The sequence below is a fragment of the Apaloderma vittatum genome, unplaced genomic scaffold (genome assembly GCF_000703405.1).
Source record: "Apaloderma vittatum isolate BGI_N311 unplaced genomic scaffold, ASM70340v1 scaffold16435, whole genome shotgun sequence".
Classification (NCBI taxonomy): domain Eukaryota; kingdom Metazoa; phylum Chordata; class Aves; order Trogoniformes; family Trogonidae; genus Apaloderma; species Apaloderma vittatum.
In genome coordinates this window covers 18,707-44,097 of record NW_009715688.1, presented here as the reverse complement: position 1 = coordinate 44,097, position 25,391 = coordinate 18,707, and the positions used below count along the sequence as shown (strand labels likewise).

Genomic DNA, 25,391 nt, shown 5'->3' with positions numbered 1-25,391 from the left:
TTCATCTTTGGCTTAACAAAGCCAGGCTAACTAGTATAGAGGCCATTGTGTCTTGGTGCTACAGACAGAGTCTTGGGACAGTACTTTGACATAAAAAGGTAAAGATTTTATATATTCTTTAATCCAAATAATTTTCTGGCAATACTCTTCTGCAAAATATGGAAACACTGTCAAATACAATATGACAGAATAATTTAGTCTGTATCAACAACTATTTTGCATAATTGCAAAGCACAATATTTATAAAATATTCTATATATACATATTGCAGTATTTAAATGCACAAAAAAGTGTGAAACATTAGACTCAATGGAATTTAGTACACTTGTCTCGTTTTTCTTATGGGTTTCTAGTGCTATAGCTACTAAAAATTCTTTAACAGATGTTAATTGGAGCATCAGTGCTAATCTGATCTGCATGAATAATCTTTCAAAACAGAACAATGTTTATATTATCTGAACATTCTTCACTAGCAGCTGGTTTTGACAAGAGCTTAGAGTAATAAAAGGTTAAAAAATACTGACATTTTCTTTGCTCTTTTGTACTGTCTCCTCAAGTGAGTGCCCAAATGTTTTTTCCTGCCTGTACCTGCAAGCTTTGTAGTACTGTGAATATTTATGCAAGGTTTGCTTCTCACAGGAGTTCCTTCTGCAAATATAGGACATAGATCTAGAATAAAATACATTTTACTTAGCTACTGACATTTATATAGGACTCTAGAAAGAAAGAGTAATTCTTATAGCATTTGACATTCTACAAGATAAATAATGCAACCTCAATGAAGAAAGTGCAACTTATTCCCACTGGCAGGCAGCCCAGGCTGCAAAGGGCTTGGTCGGCTTCTCTCTTCTCTCCATTCTACTTGAGCATACGTGTATTCCTGAGGATGTAAATAGGGAAGACAACTTCACAGCACAGAAACTCTTTGGTCAAGCAAAAATTGTATGTTCAGGTGCAAAGTGCATCTTCTTTTTCCTCAATCTGCTTGTACACCTGTGCATATAAACCTGTGAAAACATGAGTGAGGAGCTAGGTCTTAGTGTGGACTTCATGAAACAGGTTTATGTGAAACACTGTTTAAATTCATAGTCGTAGAATGGCCTAGGCTGGAAGGGACCTTAGAGATCATTTAATCCAACCTCCCTGTCATGGGCAGGGACGCCTCTCAACTAGATCAGGCAATACATGGGGACTGAACGGGGATCGAACCTGCGACCTTAGTGTTATCAGCACCACGCTCAACCGATTGAGCTAAAATTGGAAGTAATAAATAGTGACTGTGCAGTGCTTTTTATGTGAAAAGCATCTGGCAAATGTTATCTGGTTAATCCTTAGAAGATGAATATGTGATATACTTTTCTACATTATTAGATCAGTTTATTTTTTATCTGTAACTAATAAATCATTCTCCAGAGGATAAGAGTAATGAGTAGAGGTCTAAATCATAAAGTTCTAAAAGTGCTCCATGGAAAATTAACATTGAAGAATGAAAATGATAAAGTTAGCATTTTCGTAGTAATTGGAGCAGCAGCTACTGCATTGAAGGGCTCCTAAAGATCTGAAAACCTGAAGACATTTTGTAAAACCCAGGAAGTGTTGTGCCTTAGGAAAAGATAGCTCTGATACTATGTAGGCATCAAAATGGTTTTCTTTCCTGTGGTAAAGCTGACAAGGAGCAGATATGGGCTGCTAAAATAAAAGGAAAGTGCCCAGAGTTTCACTTATTTAAATGCAAAAGTGTAACAAAAGATCAGAGAAAAAAATAATGTTCTCATTAAAAATCCACAAAGGGCAACTGTCTGGATATATGGTAAAAACAGGCCTGCTAAAGATATTTTCCTTATCTGGAAATCTATGTATCACAGATTGCCAGACAGACCTGGGAAGGAAAAACTGACCAATGGGTAAATTGGGAAGAATGAGAGGGAATGGAATACAAGAGAGATGAAAAAAGCTGTTGCAGTGGAGAAAAGCCAGAAAGTGGTGAAAATAAGTTACTTGACCCACATCATTGCAGATGAACAGGTGGAAGAGAAAAAAACTACTGCTCATTAACATACAACAGCTGTCATATTGAAGCAAAGTTAAATTTATCTTTGAGAAATTCAAGAGATAATTCATCCCTATTGAAAGAAAATTACCCAGAAGATGTTTTTTGCATTCTGTATGCCTCCTTCCTAATCCAGAACATTGAACTTGTGCCTTCGAAGCATTTCTCAGCAGGGCACTGGTGAGAAGTTGCAAGAATGTGTCACTGGTACGTGTCTTCTTGTGGCAGATGGCTCCTGACAGCAGCTTCATTGGCTGAACTTTCCTCTCATTTTTGAAGAGAAAGTGTGTTGCTTGGTGTTTTGTGATCTGGATCCAAAGCTACTAAGTGCCAGCAGGGATTCAGCTGCAGCTCCTACCATTCAGTGCTGTCTGCCTGGAATCCGTTTGATTTCCAGCAGCATGAAAGAGGGATTAAAAATGCATCACTTGTTACTGAACACAGGAATTTACAAACCTCATGTTGTCTTATCACATTATTCCAGACAGCTGGGCTTATACGTTACCATAAACTCCATTTTATTTTCTCCAAAATGGGTAACCAGATTGGGTTTTATGTACTCTGTTTTAATGCTTTTCCATGCAGATGATCCTATTTCTCCATATACAAGCTGGTTATTGAATATTGTTGAAACCAAACAACCACATCCCCTGCCCATGCCTTACAATGGAGGATGCTGGGCACCACTTGTGGACTATCTCCCAGAAACCATCACACCCCGGGGACCTCTTCATAGGTGAGCAGTTTCTCCTGCTGACATTTCACACAATGAGATGTTTCCTCTTACTAGTTGAGCAACATCAATCCAACTGTCCTGCCACTCAGAACATCTGAAAATCGTATCTTCAATGTCTGCTGATTTCCAGTGCTGAAATCAACATGTAGTGAAGGCTTGCAATTCTACAAGATGTCTACCAGAAAGATCATTCGCAGTGTAGGACATCACTTTCTGATAAGAATCAGACTGAAGAAACAACTGAAAAAGAAAAAGAAAATTTCTCTTTCCCAAGCCTCTCTGGCTGTTGTTCATAGCACTTTTTCCCCACTTGATCTTTTATTCTAACTAGGCTATGCATATTCTGAACTTCCTCTTTTACATACATTTTTGTATTGACAGAAATAGCTTTATTTTATTTATTTAGTGCTGTAACTGAGGTGCTTCAACATTAATCATATTGAGAAAAAATGCAAGAAAATTGAAAGTTTAGAAATTGTTTATTTATTCAGAAAAAGCCATCGTGTAACTGTTTTCTGACCTCCAGGAGGATTTGAGCAGATAACTGTGATTTAATTTCCAGGTGCAATATTGCTGTCATCTTCATGACTGAGATGGTAGTGGATCACAGTGTGAGAGAAGATTGGGCCCTTCACCTCCCTTTATTGCTACATGCTCTCTTTTTAGGTAAGATCCACAGAACAAGAAATAAAGTGTAAATCATAGAATGGTTTGAGTTGGATGGGACCTTTAACATAATCTAGTTCCAACACCTCTGCCATGGACAGGGATGCCTTCCACTAGACCAGGTTGCTCAAAGCCACATCCAACCTGGCCTTGAACACTTCCAGGGAGGGGGCTTCCACACCTTCTTTGGGAAACCTATTGCAGTGTCTCACCATCCTCACAGTAAAGAATTTCTTCCTAACACCTAGTTCAACTGTAGAGTTGTGTTTTTTACAAGTTTTTAATTACGATTTCCTAAAAAAAAGAAGCCTGAGGCAAGTACAGTCTGTGAATTAGTCTCAGTACTTTGAAACTTTTGAATATTTTGGCCGATTTCACCCAAATATGACAGGTGAGTAGAAATTTGAAGATGACTGTCTTCCTAAAATATCTCTAAAACCCCCATACCCTCTCCATCATGAGAGTGGCAAACCAAACTCAGCCTCTGTACAGTCTAGTTTGTGATGGGCAGCTGGGCAGTCAGCACAGCACATGCCTTACACCTGGGTGACACACAGCAGTGTTGTCTCTTACCTTTGCAAAAATATTGTGTAAGAGAGACAAGATTACTGTGCTGCAGGGATAGTGAAGGTAGGACACAGACCACTGGAAAGCAAGCTTCATTAATTTCACTGCTAATGGAATGCTTTATCATCAGTGGCTTCCCTTACATACCTGAGCACAGAGGCACTGTTTTTTCCTACTGCTGTGTGTGTTCTTAACCTTAACACAGTTCAACTCAAGTGAGACACCTTCCTTATCCTGCTACTTAACATTGTAAAAAGTGAGTGGCCTAATTTTTTAACACACAAGATTATTTAGCATTATAAAGCTATTCCCTAAATGTGATGGTTGATGAATAATAGTTTTCACAAATAAACACAGTGAAACACTTGTGAAATGAATTTATTATAACTAGAGATCACAGTCCACTTCTCATTCAGTCACCATAGTTACCACTAAGTCTATTCACTGCCAATCTGGGAAGAGTCATGTTGTTAAGAGGGAAAAAAAGATTAAATTAGGAGGGTACAGTACAGTAGTAGAATATATGTGATATGCAGCAGTGTATAGTTGAAGACGATAACTCATTCTCCTTTTCTGCTACTCTATTGTCAGTTGTTCTGTTTGATTTTTTTTTTTTATGAAATAGGGTTTTGAAAAAGTTTTGTGTATTAGTATATTGATTTCAACAAACTTGTAATGAAACGAAAGAATAACAGCGCGGACCGTGTTGGATGGGACTTCAGGGTCAGTTTCACTACAACACTTCACATATATTCTTCACTTAAAAGTTAAATCTATTTTGTGGCCCGTGACAATTTTTTTGCTTCCTTTTCATAGTGCTATGAACTTTCTAAGTGTAAGAGGGAGTTGAAAGAGAACTGGATAAGTGTATGAATCAAATCAGTTGCCATCGAGTGATCAAACAATGTCTTTCGTATGATTTATAACAAGTATGAGAAAACTGGTGCTTACAGTTAGAAATTCGCACAAGAATAAATGATTAACTTAAGGCAGGAGTAGTATGCAGCAGCATGTCCACCTCAGTTGTCAGCTTTCGGGAGCCATCAGGGAGCCATGCAAATAAACATATTCAGAAACAGAGTTATGGTATTAGTAGTCCATTGTAGAAGTATCTTTACTGATTTGTTCATGCACTAATGTTTCAGCATTACAGTATTTCATTAGAAATAAATAGAAATTTATGCATAACATTTGGGACAGCCCTTTCATTAAGAACTCTTAATTCTTAAAGGTGAAATTAAAGTTAAATGTAACTAGATATAACTGGTTTAGGGATAACTGAAATAAGATCACAGGTTCCAGGCTTCAAGTTCAGTTGCTCTAGAGTTGTTATACCTCCTGTGGAAAATTTTTTTTGTGTTTTGTAGTTGAGCTCTGTTGTGATAGTGTAAGGAAGTTATGCTATGCATATCAGACAAAGGTATGAATGTGTTTGAGAAAAAAATAGAATTGTAGAATCATAGAATGTATTGGGCTGGAAGGGACCTTTAAAGGTCATCTTCAGCTAGATCTGGTTGCTCAGAGCCCCTTCAAGCCTGACCTTGAATGCCTCCAGGGATGGGGCCTCCACTACCTCTCTGGGCAACCTGTGCCAGTATTTCATCACCCTCAGGGTAAAGAACTTCTTCCTAACATCTAGTCTAAGTCTACCCTGCTCTAGTTTAAAACCCTTACCCCTTGTCCTGTTGCTAAATGCCCTTGTAAGCAGTCCCTCCCCAGCTTTCCTGCAGTGCCCCTTCAGGTACTGGGAGGCCACTATAAGGTCTCCCCGGAGCCTTCTGTTCTCCAGGCTGAACAGCCCAAACTCTCTCAGCCTGTCTTCATGGGAGAGGTGCTCCAGCCCTTTGATCCTTTTTGTGGCCTCCTCTGGACCCATTCCAACAGGTCTGTGTCCTTCTTGTGTTGAGGGCTCCAGAGCTGGGCGCAGTGCTCCAGGTGAAGTCTCACCAGAGCAGTGTTTCTGCCCTGTTGGAATGTGAGCAGGCAGATGCATCTGACAGAGAAGGTAACTGGACACTGATATGATGGCTGGCTGGACAGCCTGTATTGTTCCGTTTGTTGGAAGAAGTGAGAAAATACTAAAGTCAAAGAATTTTATACTGTATGTGTTTAATAGGCTATTAGATGGTTTGTAGTACTGATAGTGAATTAGAGAGGCAGACTCTTGTGAACTATCTCAGTAGTACATGAAAATCACTGCTTTTTAAAAACTCTTTTGCAACCGGTGTGAAATGAGTTGAGCAACTACACTCCTTTACCATGAAAATTTGTCCATGTCACACAAGTTTACCCTTTCAGAAACTCCTCCAGGTTAAAGAAGGGCCCAGCACTGGACAAGCACAAGGACTAAACTGTCCTCAATTCATCATTAGCATATCTATGTCAATGCTTCCATACAACCCTAGGGTTTCACTGGATTTCAGTTACAAGTGCTGCCAATGTGACATCTATTTTCAACTAAAAGAACTTTTTTTATGCTTTTCAATGTTTTTAGAACAGGGTAGGATGGGTTCATTATCTTCTAGCAGGTGGAGGAAAGTGGAGAAAGGAGAATAGGAGCAGAAGCCTGAAGAAGCTGAAAAAGAGGTGAACAGGTTGGCCATGTTCTTTTGGAGGAGGCTATGGGGAGAGGAGTAAGACCAAGGATCACAGGACCTCCAAAGACCTGCCCATAAGAGCCAGAGACACATTGTGCAGACTCATTTTTGCAGGCCAGAGAAGAACCAGCATGACTGGAGTATGTTGGAAAACATCTGACTTGAAAGACCTTTTGGCTCCTGCCACTTAACGTAATGAAGGAACTGCTTTTTACAGAAGAATATGTCCTGAGAAGAGAGGACATGAAGAAGAAAACAATTGAGTTTTAGAGCACTGAAACTGCCCCTAATCTGAAGAAAGTGTTTTTAAATATCCTGGAAGATACTGAAACAGAATCAAAAATAGGTGACTGCCACAGAGTGCAATTTATTTAACAAACATCTGTTTCCTTTATATTTTTAGTTTGTGAATTTTGCAGGTTGCGTTAAAATCTTACAAAGAGCAGTAGTGTTAACAGGGTCAGAGTCTTTCAATGCTAGACCTTAGGTTTCAGCTCTGCACCTTGAGCTAGGGATTTTATCAGTCAGGACTGATTTATTTTCTTAATGAATCAGTATCTACCTCTTAAGAGTTTTCACTCGTAGAACTGATGCCCGTGCAAGAAAGCCAGATACTGAGGAAAGCAATGTAATTACAACTACTACCAAGAATTTCTCATCTTTAGAAATTTTCCAGCCCTGTCAAATTAGCACTGCAGTGAGACAGAACGCATAAAGTCGTGTGGCCACTCATTGTGTTATACCTCCTCAGCCTGGACACTGAATGTACACATACATTTGAGTAAAAACACTAGTAACTGTTTCTAGACCTTTTATTTGTTTACTTTGTTGCCATGAACTGCCTTGGAATTTTTGCTGTTTCTGGAATGTGAACTTGTTTATCATGACTTCGTATTCAGTGACTACTGTTACCTTTTCTTTTAGGACTTGACCATTACCGCCCTGAAGTCTTTGAACACAGTAAAAAGTTACTGCTTCATCTTTTGATTGCATTATCTTGCAATAGCAACTATCAAGCCATTGCATCAGTGCTTCTTCAGACCAGAGAGATGAATGAGACCAAGACTCTGACAGTCCAACCAGGATACTTACCTGAATATCTTTATACAGGTAATAAAGCAAGAGAAGAAAATAACATTGCATTATACTGTGAGGTTTTTGAAAGTAGGTTGTCAAGGTTACTTTCCCAAAATAGAACAGTTTTGATAAATTAAAGTCGTAAAATGGCAAATATGAACAGTTCCCATTAATATTAATCCATGTGAACTACCCGAGAGACGCACCCAAATTATTATTAGATAACTTTCAATGATAGTGAGAAAGCTAGCTGATGTAAGGCAAAATATATAATGTAGAGTTTTAAATATTAATGTGGCTAATACCTTCCTAACTACCCCCTCAGGGAGCCAGGACTACTTTAAATGAGGACAATCAGTCAGCCTTCAAAAGAAATGAATAAATAATTCTAACACAGGAAGAGAGGCAAGAATATGCAGGATGGATTTTCCATTATTAAGTTAGATTTCACATGATATACACCCTCTTTTTTGTCACAGATACACGTAATTTCTGTCCTGAAATCTCCTTTAGCATTAGGAGCCTTACTTCAGACCTTGACTGAGATTGGTGCTTCTCCAGAGCTGGGCGATTTATTTGGTTCTAATCTATTCTAATCTAATCTATTTGGTTTGGAACAGTTTGTAGAAAGCTGCTAGCTAGATTCTCTATTGTCTTGTAGTAGAACCAAAACAAGCGTATTGTTGAGATTCGAAGGAATCACAGAACCAATGTAGAGCTGTGGAGGTAGGATTGGATATAGATATGGGAGAGGGTGAGGAGCTTTGCCATACAGTGAGAAATGAAAAGGAAAGATTGTCAGATCTGTGCCATTTGTGTGGTTCTTTAGGAATATAACCAAAAGTAATAAATATTTTGGCTTTATGAAGAATATTTCTTTTGAACTGATTATTATTTATTATGAGACAGAAAAAAATAATTTGAAGTAATGAGTAGAAGGGATAGGTATTTCAGATTAATGAATTAGGCTGGCCATTGAGGTTTCATTTTGAATACCATCTGTGAAAAATTACCTCACACGTGGATTTCCTATTTTAAGTTGTGTAGATCTCTTTTCCAATGCATGTCCATGGATTATTAAATACAGAATAATATTCTTAGATTAAAATTATATTACTGCTTTTCTGCCAAAAATGAAAAACTGTTTTCATTCCTGTGTCTGAAGAAAATAATTGTTACTCTGTGTCTGGACCTCTCAGATCCAAGAAGTTATCAGAACTTTGTATTTGGATTCTTTTTTGAGCATCTAAGGAGTGAGAGTGTGAGTGAATAGCTATAGCAAAGAATCCTAACTGCAAATACTTCAGCTCAAGTTCATTCCACATAATGTCAGGCAACTAAATTAAGATTCTTCTGAACTGCAATAGATTTTGTCAGTAGGGAGGCCCTTCTGCTCCCAGTTTTCTCACAAGGCCAGTTTTTCTGTTGTATGTATAGCCTAAGATGACCATTAGTCTAACCTTAAGAAAACAGGTCTTAGTTGCTAATTTCAGCTGTGAGGTTATGTGGCAGCCTTTTGATCTAGCAGAACCCTTACTAAGATCTTTAATCTTAATGCTGAAAGTTTTTAGGATGAGTAGTCCAGTGTTGACAGTTACTGGAGGTGTTGAACATAAGCTTAAACATTTCTGTCTTTGTTTCCATTGCATTTTACATTTGTAAAGTTAGGACAACACCATTGTCCTAAACATTCCACCCTGCAGAGGTTTTTTCATCAGACTAGCTCAGAGAATCGAGGTCAACTTTGCATGCACTTAGCCACCTTCAAAATTGACTTTACAAAAAGTCATACTTTTGAATGTAAAATGCCCTGAGACATTTGTATTACAAGTGCAGTAAAAAAGAATAAAGTCTTGACTTTGATATTTTTATGTTGGATTCTTCACATTTAGAAACATGGTACCAGTTTCACTCCCATTGGCGTTTGAGGGTTCTTGTGTTCTGCAGGTTTTCCCTGTCTTTCCCAGTAGAAGGTTTTTGCTGCTTGGCAAACCCTTTAATCTTTAATGCTGACCCAATGGTGCATTCCACTTTTATCTCCTCTCTTTCGGCTCGCAGGTGGCTTTGACTTTCTGCGGGAATACCAGTCATCTCCGGTGCCAGACTCCGGCTTGAGCTCCAGCTCCACCTCTTCCAGTATCAGTCTGGGAGGCAGCAGTGGAAATCTCCCACAGATTACACAAGAGGTTGAGGACATGGACACTGCTGCTGAAACAGATGAGAAAGCAAACAAATTAATTGAGTTTCTGACAACCAGGTAACGGAGATAAGCAGAGGTTACGTTCGTGCTCGAAATACGTACTTCCATGTCTTCTCTATAATTGTCTGTAGCAACTTAAAAGACTCGAAGGAAAATGGCAGAGCTTTCGTAGTAATTACAAACTCCCATTCCTCTTCTATTAATGCTCATAGGAGTAGGTAGGTGCTTAAAAGCACTATGGTGCCAGGAAAAACAGAAAAACACCTTGCCTGACAGTAAAGATATATTTAATTGACTGATAATGTTATATTCAACAATGAACTGATGGAAGAAGGCAGTTTTATTATTATGAAACTAGATAGGAAGTGTAAAGGGCATAATAAAAGGCCATGGTGAAACTAGTATTAACTATGACTCCATCCAGCAGATCCTAGACACAGTGTTAAATTAAAGGGCAGGGATTTGTTCATGCTGCTCTCTCAATGTTAGTAACTAACATCTTAAAAAGAGAGGTTTTGTAGAATTCATCATAGGAATAATAATTTGCTTGTATTTTGCTTATAAAATTCTGTTCAGTTACCTGTTTTCCAGGCTATAGCCCTGGAAATATCTAGTTGCCTTTACAGTTTTTATATTTTAACTGATTATTTCTTATAACTTTAAGAAATTTTGCACTTTGTTATCTGTTTCTTTAAGGGCATTTGGTCCACTTTGGTGCCATGAAGATATCACACCCAAAAATCAGAACACCAAGAGTGCTGAGCAGCTTACTAATTTTCTGCGTCATGTTGTATCTGTATTTAAAGATTCCAAGTCAGGTAGTAAGGTTTTTTTCCTTTCCTAACTAAAAGAATATTCTCTTAAAGTCACGCTGACTGTTTATCCTGTGACCTAGTAGATCTGCTTATGCGTGACATGCTGCACATGTTAACAAGGATGAAAGACATATGAAAGAATATGAAAGAATATGAATATGAAAGAATATGAAAGAATTGCATTTAGAAAAATCATGTTAGACTGGGCTGTGACTGGATGTTAAACTGAACATTTCTTCAAAGTGGTTGGTAGGAAGCCTTATGATTGATTATATCAGATAAAAGTTCCTCTATGTCCTGTTGGTGAAGAACATGACGGTTACTAAGTAAATGTACTTTGTTAAATTTCTTCTGGCAATAAAAGTTCAGTGTTAATTTGTTATGTTTTTGGAGTTTAGGAAATGTTCTGATTATATTTTGAAAACCAACACAGTCACTGTTTAAATATCTTCCAAGATCAAAGCAGAATGAAGCATTAGTATTTATAATTAAGATATTATCCAAAGCCTTCTGAAGATAATAGAAAGGCTCCTAATTCAGCTTGGCTTTAGGTTTGGGAGTGTTCAGAAATTCCTGTATTGCTGCCAGCAAGAATAGTGCATGGCTCGAAACTTTGTCCAGGAATTGTAAAAGAATTTAAATCAGATAAAGAATTTCAGGGTTTTGCACACAAATATTTGCAGACTCAGAATTTTGATTTGCAGTTGATTTTCGTACATTCTGTGTGAAATAAATGTAAGCAGTGGGAAATTCTCCCAAACACAGACATTTCTGCATCTCCATTTCTCACAGGGTTTGCAGGATACACTACAGTGCATGTCCTCCTCACAGAGTTGGTTCATCCTGTTTCTTGCCCACAGTAAAGTCTGTCATTAAAAAAAAATAAAATTGACACAGTATTTTTTTGCTTAGGTTTTCATTTGGAGCAGCATCTGAGTGAAGTTGCTCTACAAACAGCTCTTTCAAGTTCTTCGAGACATTACGCGGGTCGCTCTTTCCAGATATTCAGGGCCCTAAAGCAGCCCCTTTCTGCACATGCATTGTCTGACCTCCTGTCGAGATTGGTGGAAGTTATTGGAGAGCATGGAGATGAGATTCAGGTATGCACGTGTACCTAATACTTCTTAGTACTGTCGATTTGTTGTATGCTTCATTTATATTTTAACAAGGTGTTCTGGAGTCAAGTAATGCAAAGTAGAGTGTGGCCTTAGAAGTGGTTACCTCTGAGTTTACTGAATCCATAAGGACCTTATGAGAGCCTTTGTCAGGCTGTTAGCTCTAAAGAGAACAACTAGAAAACACTTATTAAACATCACTCAAAATAAAATCTTCATGATGACCATTTTTTCCCTTTTCACATCATTAATTTGTGCTTAAGGAGCCCATCACCCTATCTACTGATGTAATCTAACAACATGAAGTAGGTACCACCTTATTCCTCAAATGTCAACATCTTTTGGAATAAAGAAATCCACACCATACCTAACGACACAAAACTTACACTGACCTAATTTGATCCAGTCCCCTCTCAGTGAACTGTGATGTTCACTTAGTTTAACTAAACAGACGGAAGTTTTACTATCGGAGACTGTTTATTGTGAGATTCAAGACTTAATAAAGAGAACTACTAGCTCTTAATACAAAATTGACTGACATCACCTCCGTATTTTACACAGGTAATGAAACTGCCACAAGATGACAGTAATATTCTGTCACAACTGCCTGTGCAGAATTTATAGCAGTGACCTGCAAGTCAGAGGTTCTGCTGTATGCCATTACCAGTTCCCTGACGAGATGCATGCCCTTCTCACATGCCTTCATAGATCATTCAGAGGCAGAAAATAGAACACATTTGTAGTGACGTTTTATTGTTCAGGGCAGTGGCATTGATGTGAGTGTTGTTCTTTTTCAGAAGAAATTGGAGGTTTTTTAGTAGGTGCCTATTCTGTTTGCATACTGAAGATTTTTAAATGTTCACTATTTTGAATGTCTTTTGTTGAAATGGTTAACCTTGTGCATTGATAGGGATATGTAATGGAGGCCCTGCTTACTTTGGAAGCTGCTGTGGATAATCTGTCCGACTGTTTGAAGAACAGTGATCTTTTGACGGTGTTATCACGGTAAGAGTCTCTTCTCCTAACTATATCTTTTTTTTCAGTCTTGTGATATTAGGTGTGCAGTTCTGCAGTCTGACAGCCTAAAATAATTTTGATAACACTGAGCTCCTTTGTAACCTTCAGAGAACCAGACTAAGAGCACGCCTCAGCCAAATTTTGCAATAGTTGAAATAATGTTGATAGAACAAATGGAACTTTGCAATGCATTGTGAATTCTGCTGTAGTTTAACATCCTTTAAAAATACTGTATTTTTTGCAGCTTTGTACTGTATATTTGAAAACATATCTAGGAAGAAATATGATTTTTTAATACTGGTTTCATACAACCTGTCATCACTCTTAGATGACATATTCCCCAAGAAGTAAATGATCATGGTTTGTTCTTCTCAATAGAACTAGAGGGAATTTTGTCCCATGTGTGCATAACCCATGGATTTTGCCAGACATGTAGAATATTACTGCGAAACCCTTTGCCTTAAAGTACGTGGAGGAAAATTGCAGGCTCCTTCTGTAACACAGCTGTTGACAATACTGAGGGAGATTAATGTATGTCTGACTCCTAATAGCAAGAACAAAATAGGGAACATTTTTGAAAAATGTCCTTAAGTTACCATACTTTACATGCAGAACAGAAAAACAAGGGCTGTAATTTCTGAAGCTAGTAGGCAGGGTGCTATGAATTTTACTGCAGTGACAGAACAAAAGTATTGTCGTATCACAGAGTAGAGGTAGGGAAATACAGCGCCTACCTTCTAAACTAAGAACTATTTATCATTTTTTAGTGCACATTTCAGGAAAGAGAAAGATGGAGCAGAAAATAAGGAACACTCCAGAAAGCAATGGGATGCAATATTCTTTACCCTGAAACTGCTGATTCCATAAGGTCCTCTTCAGATATTATAGACAGTAGTATATGGGACCAGAGAGTCAGGAAATAGCTTGGACAAACTTGCCCTTCATGTGTCAACACAATGTGTTCGTCTGTACAGATATCTGATAGGGGTTGTCTGGATCATCACACAATAGTCTATGAGGAGGCATCAGTCTGAAACTGGAACACCTCAAACCATCTTGAAGAGATCTCAGGATACTGGCAGGGCAGGATGCAATTATTTAAATATTTATTTACAGTTCAATAAATACTTAGCTCACATCCAGTATGTACAAGTTTCAAGCTGTGCATTCACACATTGTAATCTACGTTACATATTTTGGTTTCAGTTCATCTTCGCCGGATTTAACATCAAACACCAAGCTGACTGCAAGCCGGAAGAGCACAGGACAGCTGAATGTGAATCCTGCAAGTGGTAGTACAGCCACTGCTGAACGAAGCAGGCACCAGAGGAGCTTCTCTGTACCCAAAAAGTTTGGAGATGTGGACAAGTCCACAGACCCACCACGCAGTGCCACACTGGATAGAATTCAGGCATGCACCCAACAAGGCCTGTCCTCTAAAACAAGAAGTTCATCTTCTCTGAAGGACAGTCTCACTGACCCATCGCATATTAACAATCCAACCAACCTACTGGCCACCATCTTTTGGGTTGCTGTGGCCTTGATGGAATCAGATTTTGAGTTTGAGTATCTAATGGCACTGCGGTTACTGAATAAACTTCTGGCTCATCTGCCACTAGATAAAGTGGAAAACCGGGAGAAGTTAGAAAAGTTGCAAGGGCAGCTGAAGTGGGCAGACTTCTCTGGGCTTCAACAGCTACTCCTGAAAGGATTCACCTCCCTTACTACCACCGATCTCACACTACAGCTCTTCAGTTTGCTGACACCAGTGTCTCGAATATCCATGGTGGATTCCTCTCAAGCTATAGGTAAACCTTCCCTCTTTCAGTTTCCGCTGTTTTGACACTTGATGACAACCTCATTAGACTATGTGAACAAAACCAAAAATGGCATTCTCTCCTTCTCTTCTATTATAGCATAATGTGCTTCTGCTTTTAGCTGGGTGGGCTTTTTGGAAATTTTACAGCAATATAACATGTTTCTGAAATGTGAATCTATTGCACAATGAGGTTTCGGAGGGAAGCAGTCATGTGGTATTTAGCATTTCATTTCTAGGACTTAGCAGCCTATAAAGTTTCTGAGTGCTGACAAAGTAAGCATAGGTAAGGAGATACTGTCATACTTTCTGGAAACTATTTTGACTAGTTTTTCCACTGAATTATTTTCAGAATATTTCAAATTAACTTGATTTTGAATTAATGCTTCATATGATTTTCCCTGTTTCTAGAAATATTGAAAACTCTTGTACACTTTTTGTCCAATTCTTGTACAACTACAGTAGCACATTAGTGAGTGAGGAGAGAGTTCTGGGTTATAAGGAAATAAGGTAACATTTTTAAATTCCCAACTGTTTAGCTGAGGTTGTGATCACTAAGCTAGTTAAGTGGAAAAGATAAACATGCTCTCTAATACGAATAAAATATATACTTCTGTGAGATATGTAAACACCTGTTTCTGTGATAGTGTTTGCAGAATTAGGTTCAAGCTTTATAACAGTACTGTTGCCTAAATGATATACTGGCTTTTCAAAGTAAGGCCCCTTTTAGACAAATGTGGCTTGGCAAGTGACGTGAACAACTTGACAAGAGTCTGGTATGAGTTTGTGGCTAACGTAATACTGAAACTGTGACCTCACACAAAACACCAACTCAGAGATAACTGTGGGCCTTGCTGTCCAAAATATACATTCTTTGTTCTGTTTTTTACTGTTCCAGGTTTTCCACTGAACGTTTTGTGTCTCCTGCCCCATTTAATTCAGCATTTTGACAGCCCAAACCAGTTTTGTAAAGATATAGCAGAAAGGATTGCTCAGGTATCAAAGTTATTTCCTGTTTTGTACATCCTCAAACACTGCAAATGCAGTTGCCTTTCTCTTAATGTGTTTTCACATTTCTGTTTAGGTTTGTTTGGAGGAGAAGAACCCCAAGCTATCAAATCTTGCACATGTCATGACCCTTTATAAAACACACAGCTATACAAGGGACTGTGCTACCTGGGTAAATGTGGTTTGCCGTTACCTCCATGAAGCATTTGCTGATACTACCTTGAGTATGGTTACGTATTTGTCTGAGGTAAGTTTTCAGAACTTCTTAGTGTTTAACTCTTCTGTTGCCTAACAACCCAAAGAGCCGAAGTCTACCTGCAGATTACTGGGGCCTCTTTGTAGCTGTTGTTTATAAATAATAAAAAGCAGAAATTAGCAGAAAGAAATTGAATTACTATAAGAAATCAAAGTAAAGGTCTCAAAGGACTGGTACATCTTAAAGCAGCTTCAATTATCAGTTGAACAGATGTGAACAAGAGAAACTGGACAATATTTATTTAGATCCCAGTGAGGAAAATAAGAGAACTAATTCCAGAAGGGTTTAGCAGCATAAATAAGATATGATCTGCTATATAAGGATCTGCTTCTTGATACGAATTTATGTGCCTTCCTCTAACACTGAATGGGATCATCTTGCTGCCCAGATTTTCCCCTATGCTCATCACCTCCTCCTAACATTTCTCATGTGTGAAGTCTAGAGCTGATGCAGCTGGATATCCAAGGCTCATTTCTACTCTTCAGCTTAAAGCCACTTGATCTGCGGCCTCCTGTGTCAGATCAGTATAAGGACAACATTTTCTTGTGGGGTTCTCAGACTTATCCCTTCGCTCCCCTGCTGTAGTGAGATGCTTTCAGTCTCCTCTCTTGTCCAGGCAGAAGACACTTCTGTATTCATAACATAAATTCACTAGCTTCTTTATTGCAGCTTTGGGTTTTTTGGAGCAGATTAATTCTCCCCTTTGCCAAAAGATTTCCAAAAACTCCACAGGCATCTCTGATACTTGCTGTCCACAGGTTTTCAAGAGTCTGAAAGGTCAGGCTGTGCTCCCACGCTTACTCAAGACTTGAGCAAACTTGGCGCTGCTGCCTCAAGCTGCAGTTTCTCACCTTGTTTGTAAAACAGTCATATCAGATTTTAACTGATGGTAAAAGCCATGACTCTCTTGTAGGAGACTAAAACAGGACCTTGAGTTTTTTTAGTCTGTTTTCAAACTCAAAAACTCTGAGGACCTCTTAGCTCTTCAAACACAACTCTGAATCCTCCAGAGTCAAATGTCTCCCTTACAGCAGAAATGTGTGTTCCTGCTAAACAAATGCTTTAAAAATAGAGGTTTAAAGTCTTTCTCCTTTGCTTTCCCAGCCTTAGGAAAATGTTTGCCCTTCTGTTTTCCCTTCAGTGCTCTAGGTACAGTTACTAGTGCTGCAGCTGCTCCACAAAGGCCATTGCACATGATCTTGCCCCCCTCAAAACAGATTTACATGGGTATCTGGAGACTCTTTGCACTTCTTCCTTGCTATAGGCTGGCACCACACTGCTGTATTAACAGCAAGTCAGGCAGGCCTTTGGTCATAATTAAGGCATATTCCTCACATAGCACCATCGTCACAGGATGATAGAGTATTAAGCACGACTTCCTTTCTCTGTATTTACACTGACTGCAGCGCTGTTGAGTCATGTCTGAGGAGTATTTATATGGGCATAGGGAAGTTGCCGGTCTCGGGGAGAAGCAAGAGACCAGAAACCCTCTTGTTCAGGCTGCTGTGGCCATGAAAACGATTTTTTTAACATTCAGACTACGTTTCCCCTTTTCTCCTTAGTTAATCCCCAGACCAGGATAAACAATGTGATCCTGTCTCCTATAAAGTAGCTGTGGGCTATACTGTCAATAGGTAAAGCCAAGCAGGTTAACAGCTCCACTGGGCCATCAGCAGTTGAATGTTACAGCCATTGGTTAGAGAGCCTTAAGGCTTAACAATTCTGTCTCAGTCCCCAGTGCTTGGGCTGGAGGGAAATTGTGAGACATGCAGTGCCTAAGAATAATAAAGGAAATCTGTGTTGCAGCGGTAATCCCTCCAAACATACCTTTAGAAGGGGACCTTCTACCACAAATTAAGACTGTGAGAACAAATGCTCTCAGCAGAAGGCAAAAGCTTCAGTTATTGCTATTCAGACAAAAATTTGCATTTAACCTCTTTGATGGTAGATAATTGGTTGTCACCTAGGAGTACGATCCTGGCATAAAACAAGACATTTCAGCTGTGTTATTATCCAAACCTGGCAATGACAAGCAATGCTTCTTACTCAGTTTTGCATATTACAGCTCCATCCTTGAAAAATTATTTCTTCTGGAAAAATACTTGAGGACCTCAGTCTACAGATGAGGAAAAAACACTACTTAATACTGCAGTAGAACTCTGAACCTGTAGTAGAACTACCAAAATCAGCATGAAACTATATTAAGCTTGCTTTGATTTTTTTGTTAGATTTTTGTATACTAATTTTAAGAAAACAACCTTGTACCATGAGAGCACAATCATTCTAGGAACATATCTGAATTGACATGGATCACATGTTAAACTAGTGATTCACTGAGTCCAAGATCTTGCTTGCACTTAAATAGCTGATGCTATTAATATAGAAGAATGGACAAGAAACCACACAGTGCACAGTAATGTGCTCATGGTGTTTTGTCCTCCTCCCTGATAGAGGATTGCTTGTGATAGAAGCATGAGTATTTGTAACTTGTTCACAACCAAGGAATCACTAGAGATTAAAACATCTGGGTTACAAGTAGAAGTATAGAATCATAGAGCTGTTCAGGTTGGAAAAGACCTTTAAGATCATCGTGTCCAACCATTAACCTTGTGATGTCAGATCCACCACTAAACCATGTCCGTCCTTAAGCACCACATTTACTAGTAATGTCCTAGATCAGGCATTATCCCATTAACAGCTTGTCTATCAGACATGGCTTGTGAAATGCCTTCTTTATTTCCTCAGTGGACACAGAAAACATTTATTTGGCTGACCAGCATAGCCTAAGAGCTGAGTATCTCTTCTCACCTGCTTACAGATTTGGAGGGGCAAAGGGAACTGCCTTCTGTGGTAGCACCCCAGCAGCCTCATCAGTCAGCAGCAGCAACCTAGGCAGCCCTTGAAGGAGCAGACTCTGCTCTCCACCTAGTTCTAGGTTAGTTGCTGCTTCAGGAAGGGGACAAATGTTGCTAACAGAGTGTGGATCTCAAAAGCCAGACAGTTACCACACACTAAGAAGAGAGTAATTCACGGTTCTGCAGAACAGTTCATAAGGACCAGAGTAAAAAAAAAAATAGAAGAAAAAGACTGAAAACAATTATGATTTCTTCTTACAAATACAGTGGAAACTCTTTGTCCTGGATCTCACTGATTCAAATTATGTGTTACCACAACTCCCTCTTCCTGCTGTTTTTGTTACTTCTGCCAGCAAAACAATGCTTATTGTACTAAATGCATTTTAAACTGATGTTGGTATTTTAAACTGAAGTATTTTTTTCCTTTTACAAATTCGTGATATATTTAAGTACATAACTGGACTATCAATTACCACATATACTCATCTGAACAAGTGAAAACTGGCACAGTCCACAAATGTTTAGAGTTTAAGGGCCAAGAGTTGCTCAAGTCAAAAGATTTTGTTGACAACAAATTTATACCAACAGGAATGGAAATTAGAAGCTTTCAGAGATAAAGTTACTAGAACTAACCAGCAAAAGAGACAAAATTCTTGTTGTTTCGCAAGAATTACTTTTCGTAGCACAAAAGTGGTTATCTGATGCAGAAGCCTCTGTCAGAGAACAAAAAAACTTTCTTTCTCTCATCCAGATAGTTCCTTCTAATCCTTTATTCTTACACTGAAATGATGTATTGGCAGATGTGCTGGATCATATAAACTATTTACAAGGAAGGTATCAAACTTTTCATTGCGAGAAGGAAAAGTGTATAACCCTGTTTTGAAGAAGAATTGCTAAGCACGTTTTATCTCTCAGTAAGGTATCATAGAATCATAGAACGGCCTAGGCTGGAAGGGACCTTAGAAATCATTTTAATCCAGCCTCCCTGTCACCATGGACACCACCTCTCGACTAGATCAGGCAACACATAGGGACTGAACGGGAATTGAACCCACAACCTTGGCGTTGTTAGCACCACACTCAACTGACTGAGCTCACTGGCCCCCATGGGCTGAAGCAAGTTACCATGTGCTAGCTTTAATTTAAAAATTCTTTCTGTCTTTTTGTAGAGGAATAGATAAAGTATTGTAAGTAAGTTCCATCTGTTGTGCTGTTAATGGAATTTACCAGCTTTGTTTTATGAATCACTAATTACTACTCACTTTCACTGATGAAAGAAATTAGAAGATACTTAGCGGGATGCGAAAGGTGGGTGTCCTACCTGATCATTCCATTTTGACTGGCAGTTAAAAGAGAATCATTGTCATGCAGGCCAGCAAGGGCATCTCATAAATTTCTGGTCTTGAGTCTAGTCTTGAACCTCTGGTAACCTCTAGCAAAAACATTTGATTGCCTCTGAATTTTGTGGGGTGGGACAGGACCTGTCACCAGTGAAAGAACTTGCTACGCACCAGGAAATTTTCAGCTGAGATATTTCACACACATGTGGAAACATGGCATGGCTTTCTGTACACCTCCTGAATTACTGGCATGTGTATATATGAGCACAGTTGCGTTTCCAAAGTTCATTGTGGTATTCCAGGTTCTACACTCAGGTGTTCCGAAATTCTGGATTTAGATCAAGCCCTTCTTTGTATTAGCCTCTACAGTAAGAGAGCCCAGGGACTCCATCTCCTCCTTAACAGAAAATGTTTCCTTGACCATTACAGCCAGTGAGCACTGGCAGTGAAATGTATTTGAATAAATATATATTGATGTTTTAATAGTAGTAGTTTTGTTTCTTCAGCATGTTTCTTTTTTCTCACTGACTTTCAGCAAATGTAGACGTAAAAAGATACTCCCGTGGTTTTATTGCATGTTCTTCCCCAATTACAGTGTAAATTTTACCTACCAGTTTATTCAACTGCTGAATGTGTTTTCTGGATAAGTTAGGGCAGGCATATATAAATGTATGTTTCATTATCAAAACAAGCTAGCATTTGGCTCCCAACTTATTTTTTATTTCAAACTTGTATCATCGTCACTTGTAAAATGATTGTATAATGGCGCTGCAAAATAAGTGGGTGAAGAGAAATGAACAGTACAAATGATATTTTTGAAACTAGTAGCTCTTTCCACAAGAAATGTCTCAAAATTTGTCATTTTTACTTTATTTTTTTTCTAACAGCTACTAGAAAAGGGCCTTCCTAGTATGCAGCAGTCCCTCTTACAGATGATCTACAGTCTTCTTAGTTATATGGACCTGTCAGCTATTCCAGTGAAACAGTTCAACATGGAAGTGCTAAAAACCATTGAAAAATACGTGCAGGTAAATGCCGGTCTTCTTTATATTAACATAGGAACTTAGCAGCATTTACTTTCACAAGCTGATTTTCTTTATAAGAATTTAAGACTAGATTAGCAGGGAGGACTGTGACTGTCCAGGGTGGTATCTAGTTTATAAACATCCTGCTGCCTCATAGACTGGGCATCCCCAGATAAGATGCCCAGCTCTATTTCTACTAGGAATTCACAGCTGTAAAGAGGCTGTGTCAAGTCAGCTTTTCTCTTAAATGGAAATTTGGCAGTGGCCGTTATATTTATTCATACTGACTAAGGCAATCAGGTGGGAGATTTTAAGTCCTTCGCCATGCTGGCCTTGCGCTCAGGTCTCCCAGGTTGCAGGCCAGTTCCCTAACAAGAACACCTTAGTCAAGTCTTTGTCTATGCTGTTGGAATTATTCTGTCCAAAAGAGAGAAAAAAGAGTAATATTCTAATTCCACATTTTTATTATGTGTCAGAAAAAAAAGACTGTTAAATGTAAATAATCTTGAATGTATGTGAATCTTTCTTTCTATTTGTTGATTAAATATACCTATTTCTAGAGCATTCACTGGAGAGAGGCCTTGAATATCCTGAAGTTGGTAGTCTCTCGTTCTGCCAGTTTAGTTTTACCATCTTATCAACACAGCGATCTTTCAAAAATGGAGATACATCGAGTGTGGAACAGTGCCTCCAAGGAGCTTCCAGGGAAGACTTTAGAATTTCATTTTGATATTTCAGAGGTACTATTTGTAATGCTTCTACTTAATGCCTTAATTCTGTTGTCTGATAACCTAAAACAGGTGTTGCAGCTCCTTAAGAATAGCTGAAAAATTAGGGAAGAAAGAAAAATTACCAAACGAAAAGTCTCTTAAATTATTTTTGATTCACAGTGACATATATAATGATTCATGGTTTTTCTGGATTTTTGCTAGATTTCTTTTTCTGAAGGAATTATTAATTGTACTTAAAATGATCTGGTGGAAAACCTGTGTGGCAGTTATGCTGACTCTAATACATAAGTATACTACATGTATAAAACTCCTCTCCAAGTGTTTTATGCTTGGATGCCAATGTTGTCTGTGACTGGTAAATCCAGAAGTATGTCCTTTAAGAGAGTACTATCTGATTTCTGTCTGAACTCTTTTACATCAGTCTTTATCCTGCAAACCCTGTACACCTTTTAACTTTATAGAACCGCATGGTCCATTGACTTTAATGAGCAAATCTGTTTATTTATAGTTATGAACCTGCAGGACTGTTTGCAACATTATAGATTATTTCATATAGATAACAGTGAGACTGTGAAGTTAAAAGAAGGTATGAAAATTGTGCTATCTGTATAAAAAGTTTCTTTTTGCTGTTTCATGTAGGTGTAGTTCTAGGAAAAGCTGACTATCCTATCATCAATGCAAAAAAGCATTTTCATGTTTGTTGGAACAGGGCTGGAGTGTTCAGCAGTCTTAGGAGAAACTCATTGAAAACCTTCTGCAAGAAATGTGGATGTGAAATATATTTTATAAGCTTTCTGGGTTTTTTGCTGATTCTTATATTAGAAAATAATTTGATAGTTATTTTGAGTATTAATTATTCATGAACATAAGCACTAACTACTAGGTATGGCAGTTGTTACTCACATGTTCACAGTGTAAAATAACACGATTACCAAGTGACATTAAATTTGGTGCACTCCTTGTTTTACCAGCGTGCATGAATTTGAGAGTATTTTCTTCCTGCAACTTAAGCAATATGTCCCTTTGTAAGTTCATCCTGGAGCATAGTACTAGTGAATAATTACTCTCTGTTTAAGACTCCAGTTATAGGGAGGCGCTATGATGAGCTGCAAAGTTCTTCTGGACGAGATGGTAAACCCAGAGCAATGGCTGTCACCCGAAGCACTTCTTCAACCTCATCAGGATCTAACTCCAATGTCCTTGTTCCTGTGAGCTGGAAGAGACCCCAGTACTCTCAGGTAAACTCCTTTTAAGGGGCCCACTGTTCACGGGCAAGTTGCGCTCGGAGCAGCTGAATTCGACCACACTTAGGTTCTTAAATGCTTGTGCCCCTTGTGCCCTGTGCAGCGCTCTCGGATGGCTGGGGCAAGGTTGCGCTGTGTGTGCTGAATGTCTGTCTTGGACTCAGAAATGAACTGAGTTACGTCTGTCTTCCCTCATGCCAGTATTTTTCTTTGAACCAGCAGGAAACGCATCTCTTTAAGATCTCTAAGCCTAGGTCAGATTTAGCTAAGAATGACAGGGGAGTTGAGATATTAGCCACGAGAGCAGATAGACAGTATGTGCAACTTTCTAAGTGTTGTTTTCTTCGGAAATCAGGTAGAAAGAATTTCCTGGAACAATTTTCCTAAAAGTAATGCTTGATTACCTTCTTGATTTTGGTCGTCTGCCAGTTAAAATAAAATCATGCAGAATAAACGTATTTATTGCTTTTTATTTTAATATAGCAGTGACTCAGGCCCAATTCCAAAAAAAAAAATAATTATGCATGTGCTTAATTTTAAGCTTCTGAGTGGTCTTTTTGAAGTGATGCGCACAATCAAAAGTTTCCTTATTATGCTTAATGGAATTTATAGGCTAATTTAAAAATAATAAATGCCAAAGTCATTAAGAGCTATTTTTATGTTTCCTTTTATGCATAGTTGCACTGAAATCAGTCCTTTGAGCACTTAATTCTTTGGTTGGTTCTTCCCAATTAAAAATTGCTTATGTATGTTTCTAGCCACTAGGAGAATGCTCACTTGAGAAATGTCTTGTTTTCTAGAAAAGGACAAAGGAAAAGCTGGTGCATGTCCTCTCTCTCTGTGGCCAGGAAGTTGGGCTGAGTAAAAATCCTTCAGTAAGTAGCCTTGTATTGACCATTTCTTTGTTTCACTGGGTCCTGAACTTTAAAAGTGACGAACTTGATGTCCCAGAGTTGCTGACCTGATCTGCATGGTTTCATGTCACATTACGATCATCGTCATTTCTACTGTCCCAGGCTGCATTTCAAAGCATATAGACCAGTGAGTGAATGGCCACTCACTTAAAGACAAATGATTTACACAGCTACAGATGGTTTTGCTGAGAGAGATCTCTGATGCAGGGGGTTTCAATTATGCCATCTCAGTGGCTAGAGAGTAATGACCCCTGGTATTATCAGTCTAGAACCTTTATCAAGTAAAAAATGAAATTACAGAAATAAAACTGGGGGAGAGTGTGACTGATTTTCCATTACACAGTAGTTCTAATGTTACTCTTTAAAAATTAATGTTATCTGGTGCCAGGAAATGGGCAATAGATCATCCAGGGGAGGAAGCTCTTAAAATAGTCTTTTTATGTTTTCTACAGAGAAAGACAAATTTCTGAATGTTTCTGAGTATGTTGTATGTCACCTGTATAATGGTGAACAGGTCTTTCATTTCTGCAAGACAGGGACTGTTGCATTTTTTCAGCTCAATTGTAGATACAATTATTTTTAGTAGGAAAGGAAAAATTGCAGCTTGTTGTGATTTCTAGCCTTGTCTTATTTTTAAATATTATTTTAACTGGAGATTTTTTGATGAACTTATTTTTGTATAATTATTTTTAGTAGGAAAGCAAAAATTACAGCTTGTATTTTCTAATCTCGATTTAATTTTGAACACTATTTAAACTAGAGATTTTGTTTTTATAAACTTACTCTCTCATACCCTTGACAGTATTTTCTTTGCTGAGTTTCTCTGAAATTTGTTCCTGTAAATGTGTACAAACATCCAGGCAACATCAATCTGCAGCCATTAGGAGGTAGCTGTAATATTCTTGGACGTGTTCCTGCAGTATGAAGTTGTTTCTTTGTACAAGTTTAATCTGAAGGCACCTGTCCAACATAAATAATAAAGAGTGTTCTAAAAATACTCAGTGAAGGAATTAGGTGTGTACTGGAAATACAGTCTTCTGAATAACCAATTACAGCATTTAGGAAGAAACAACCAGAGGGAACAGTTTGTTACAAGAGAAATCCTTTGAATTGTAGGTGATTTTTTCTTCCTGTGGTGATTTGGATCTGATTGAGCACCAGACGAGCTTGGTGTCTTCAGAAGACGGAACAAGGGAGCAGGAGAACATGGATGATTCAAACAGTGAACAACAATTCAGAGTCTTTAGGGACTTTGATTTCCTAGATGTTGAGCTGGAAGATGGGGAGGTACAGTATATTTTCTCTGAAACAGCTTTTTATGTTAAAACAGTTTGATGTGCTTTCTACTAGACACTATGCTCT

General features: G+C 38.4%; 1 protein-coding gene across 1 annotated transcript in view; it reads left to right on the top strand.

Annotated features, from left to right (window-relative positions):
• The window catches only part of FRY (furry homolog (Drosophila)), a gene marked incomplete at its 3' end in the record, with an annotated part of 113,952 nt that overhangs the window by 70,225 nt on the left and 18,336 nt on the right, over positions 1–25,391 (top strand). Inside the window, exons 37-51 of the mRNA XM_009869257.1 lie at positions 2,636–2,786; positions 3,349–3,452; positions 7,541–7,726; positions 9,752–9,950; positions 10,590–10,711; positions 11,621–11,808; positions 12,734–12,828; positions 14,047–14,648; positions 15,555–15,652; positions 15,741–15,911; positions 21,003–21,143; positions 21,701–21,880; positions 22,948–23,109; positions 23,916–23,990; positions 25,146–25,316. Coding sequence (XP_009867559.1) covers positions 2,636–2,786; positions 3,349–3,452; positions 7,541–7,726; positions 9,752–9,950; positions 10,590–10,711; positions 11,621–11,808; positions 12,734–12,828; positions 14,047–14,648; positions 15,555–15,652; positions 15,741–15,911; positions 21,003–21,143; positions 21,701–21,880; positions 22,948–23,109; positions 23,916–23,990; positions 25,146–25,316 — 2,645 coding nt within the window. The remainder of the gene's footprint in view (positions 1–2,635; positions 2,787–3,348; positions 3,453–7,540; positions 7,727–9,751; positions 9,951–10,589; positions 10,712–11,620; positions 11,809–12,733; positions 12,829–14,046; positions 14,649–15,554; positions 15,653–15,740; positions 15,912–21,002; positions 21,144–21,700; positions 21,881–22,947; positions 23,110–23,915; positions 23,991–25,145; positions 25,317–25,391) is intronic.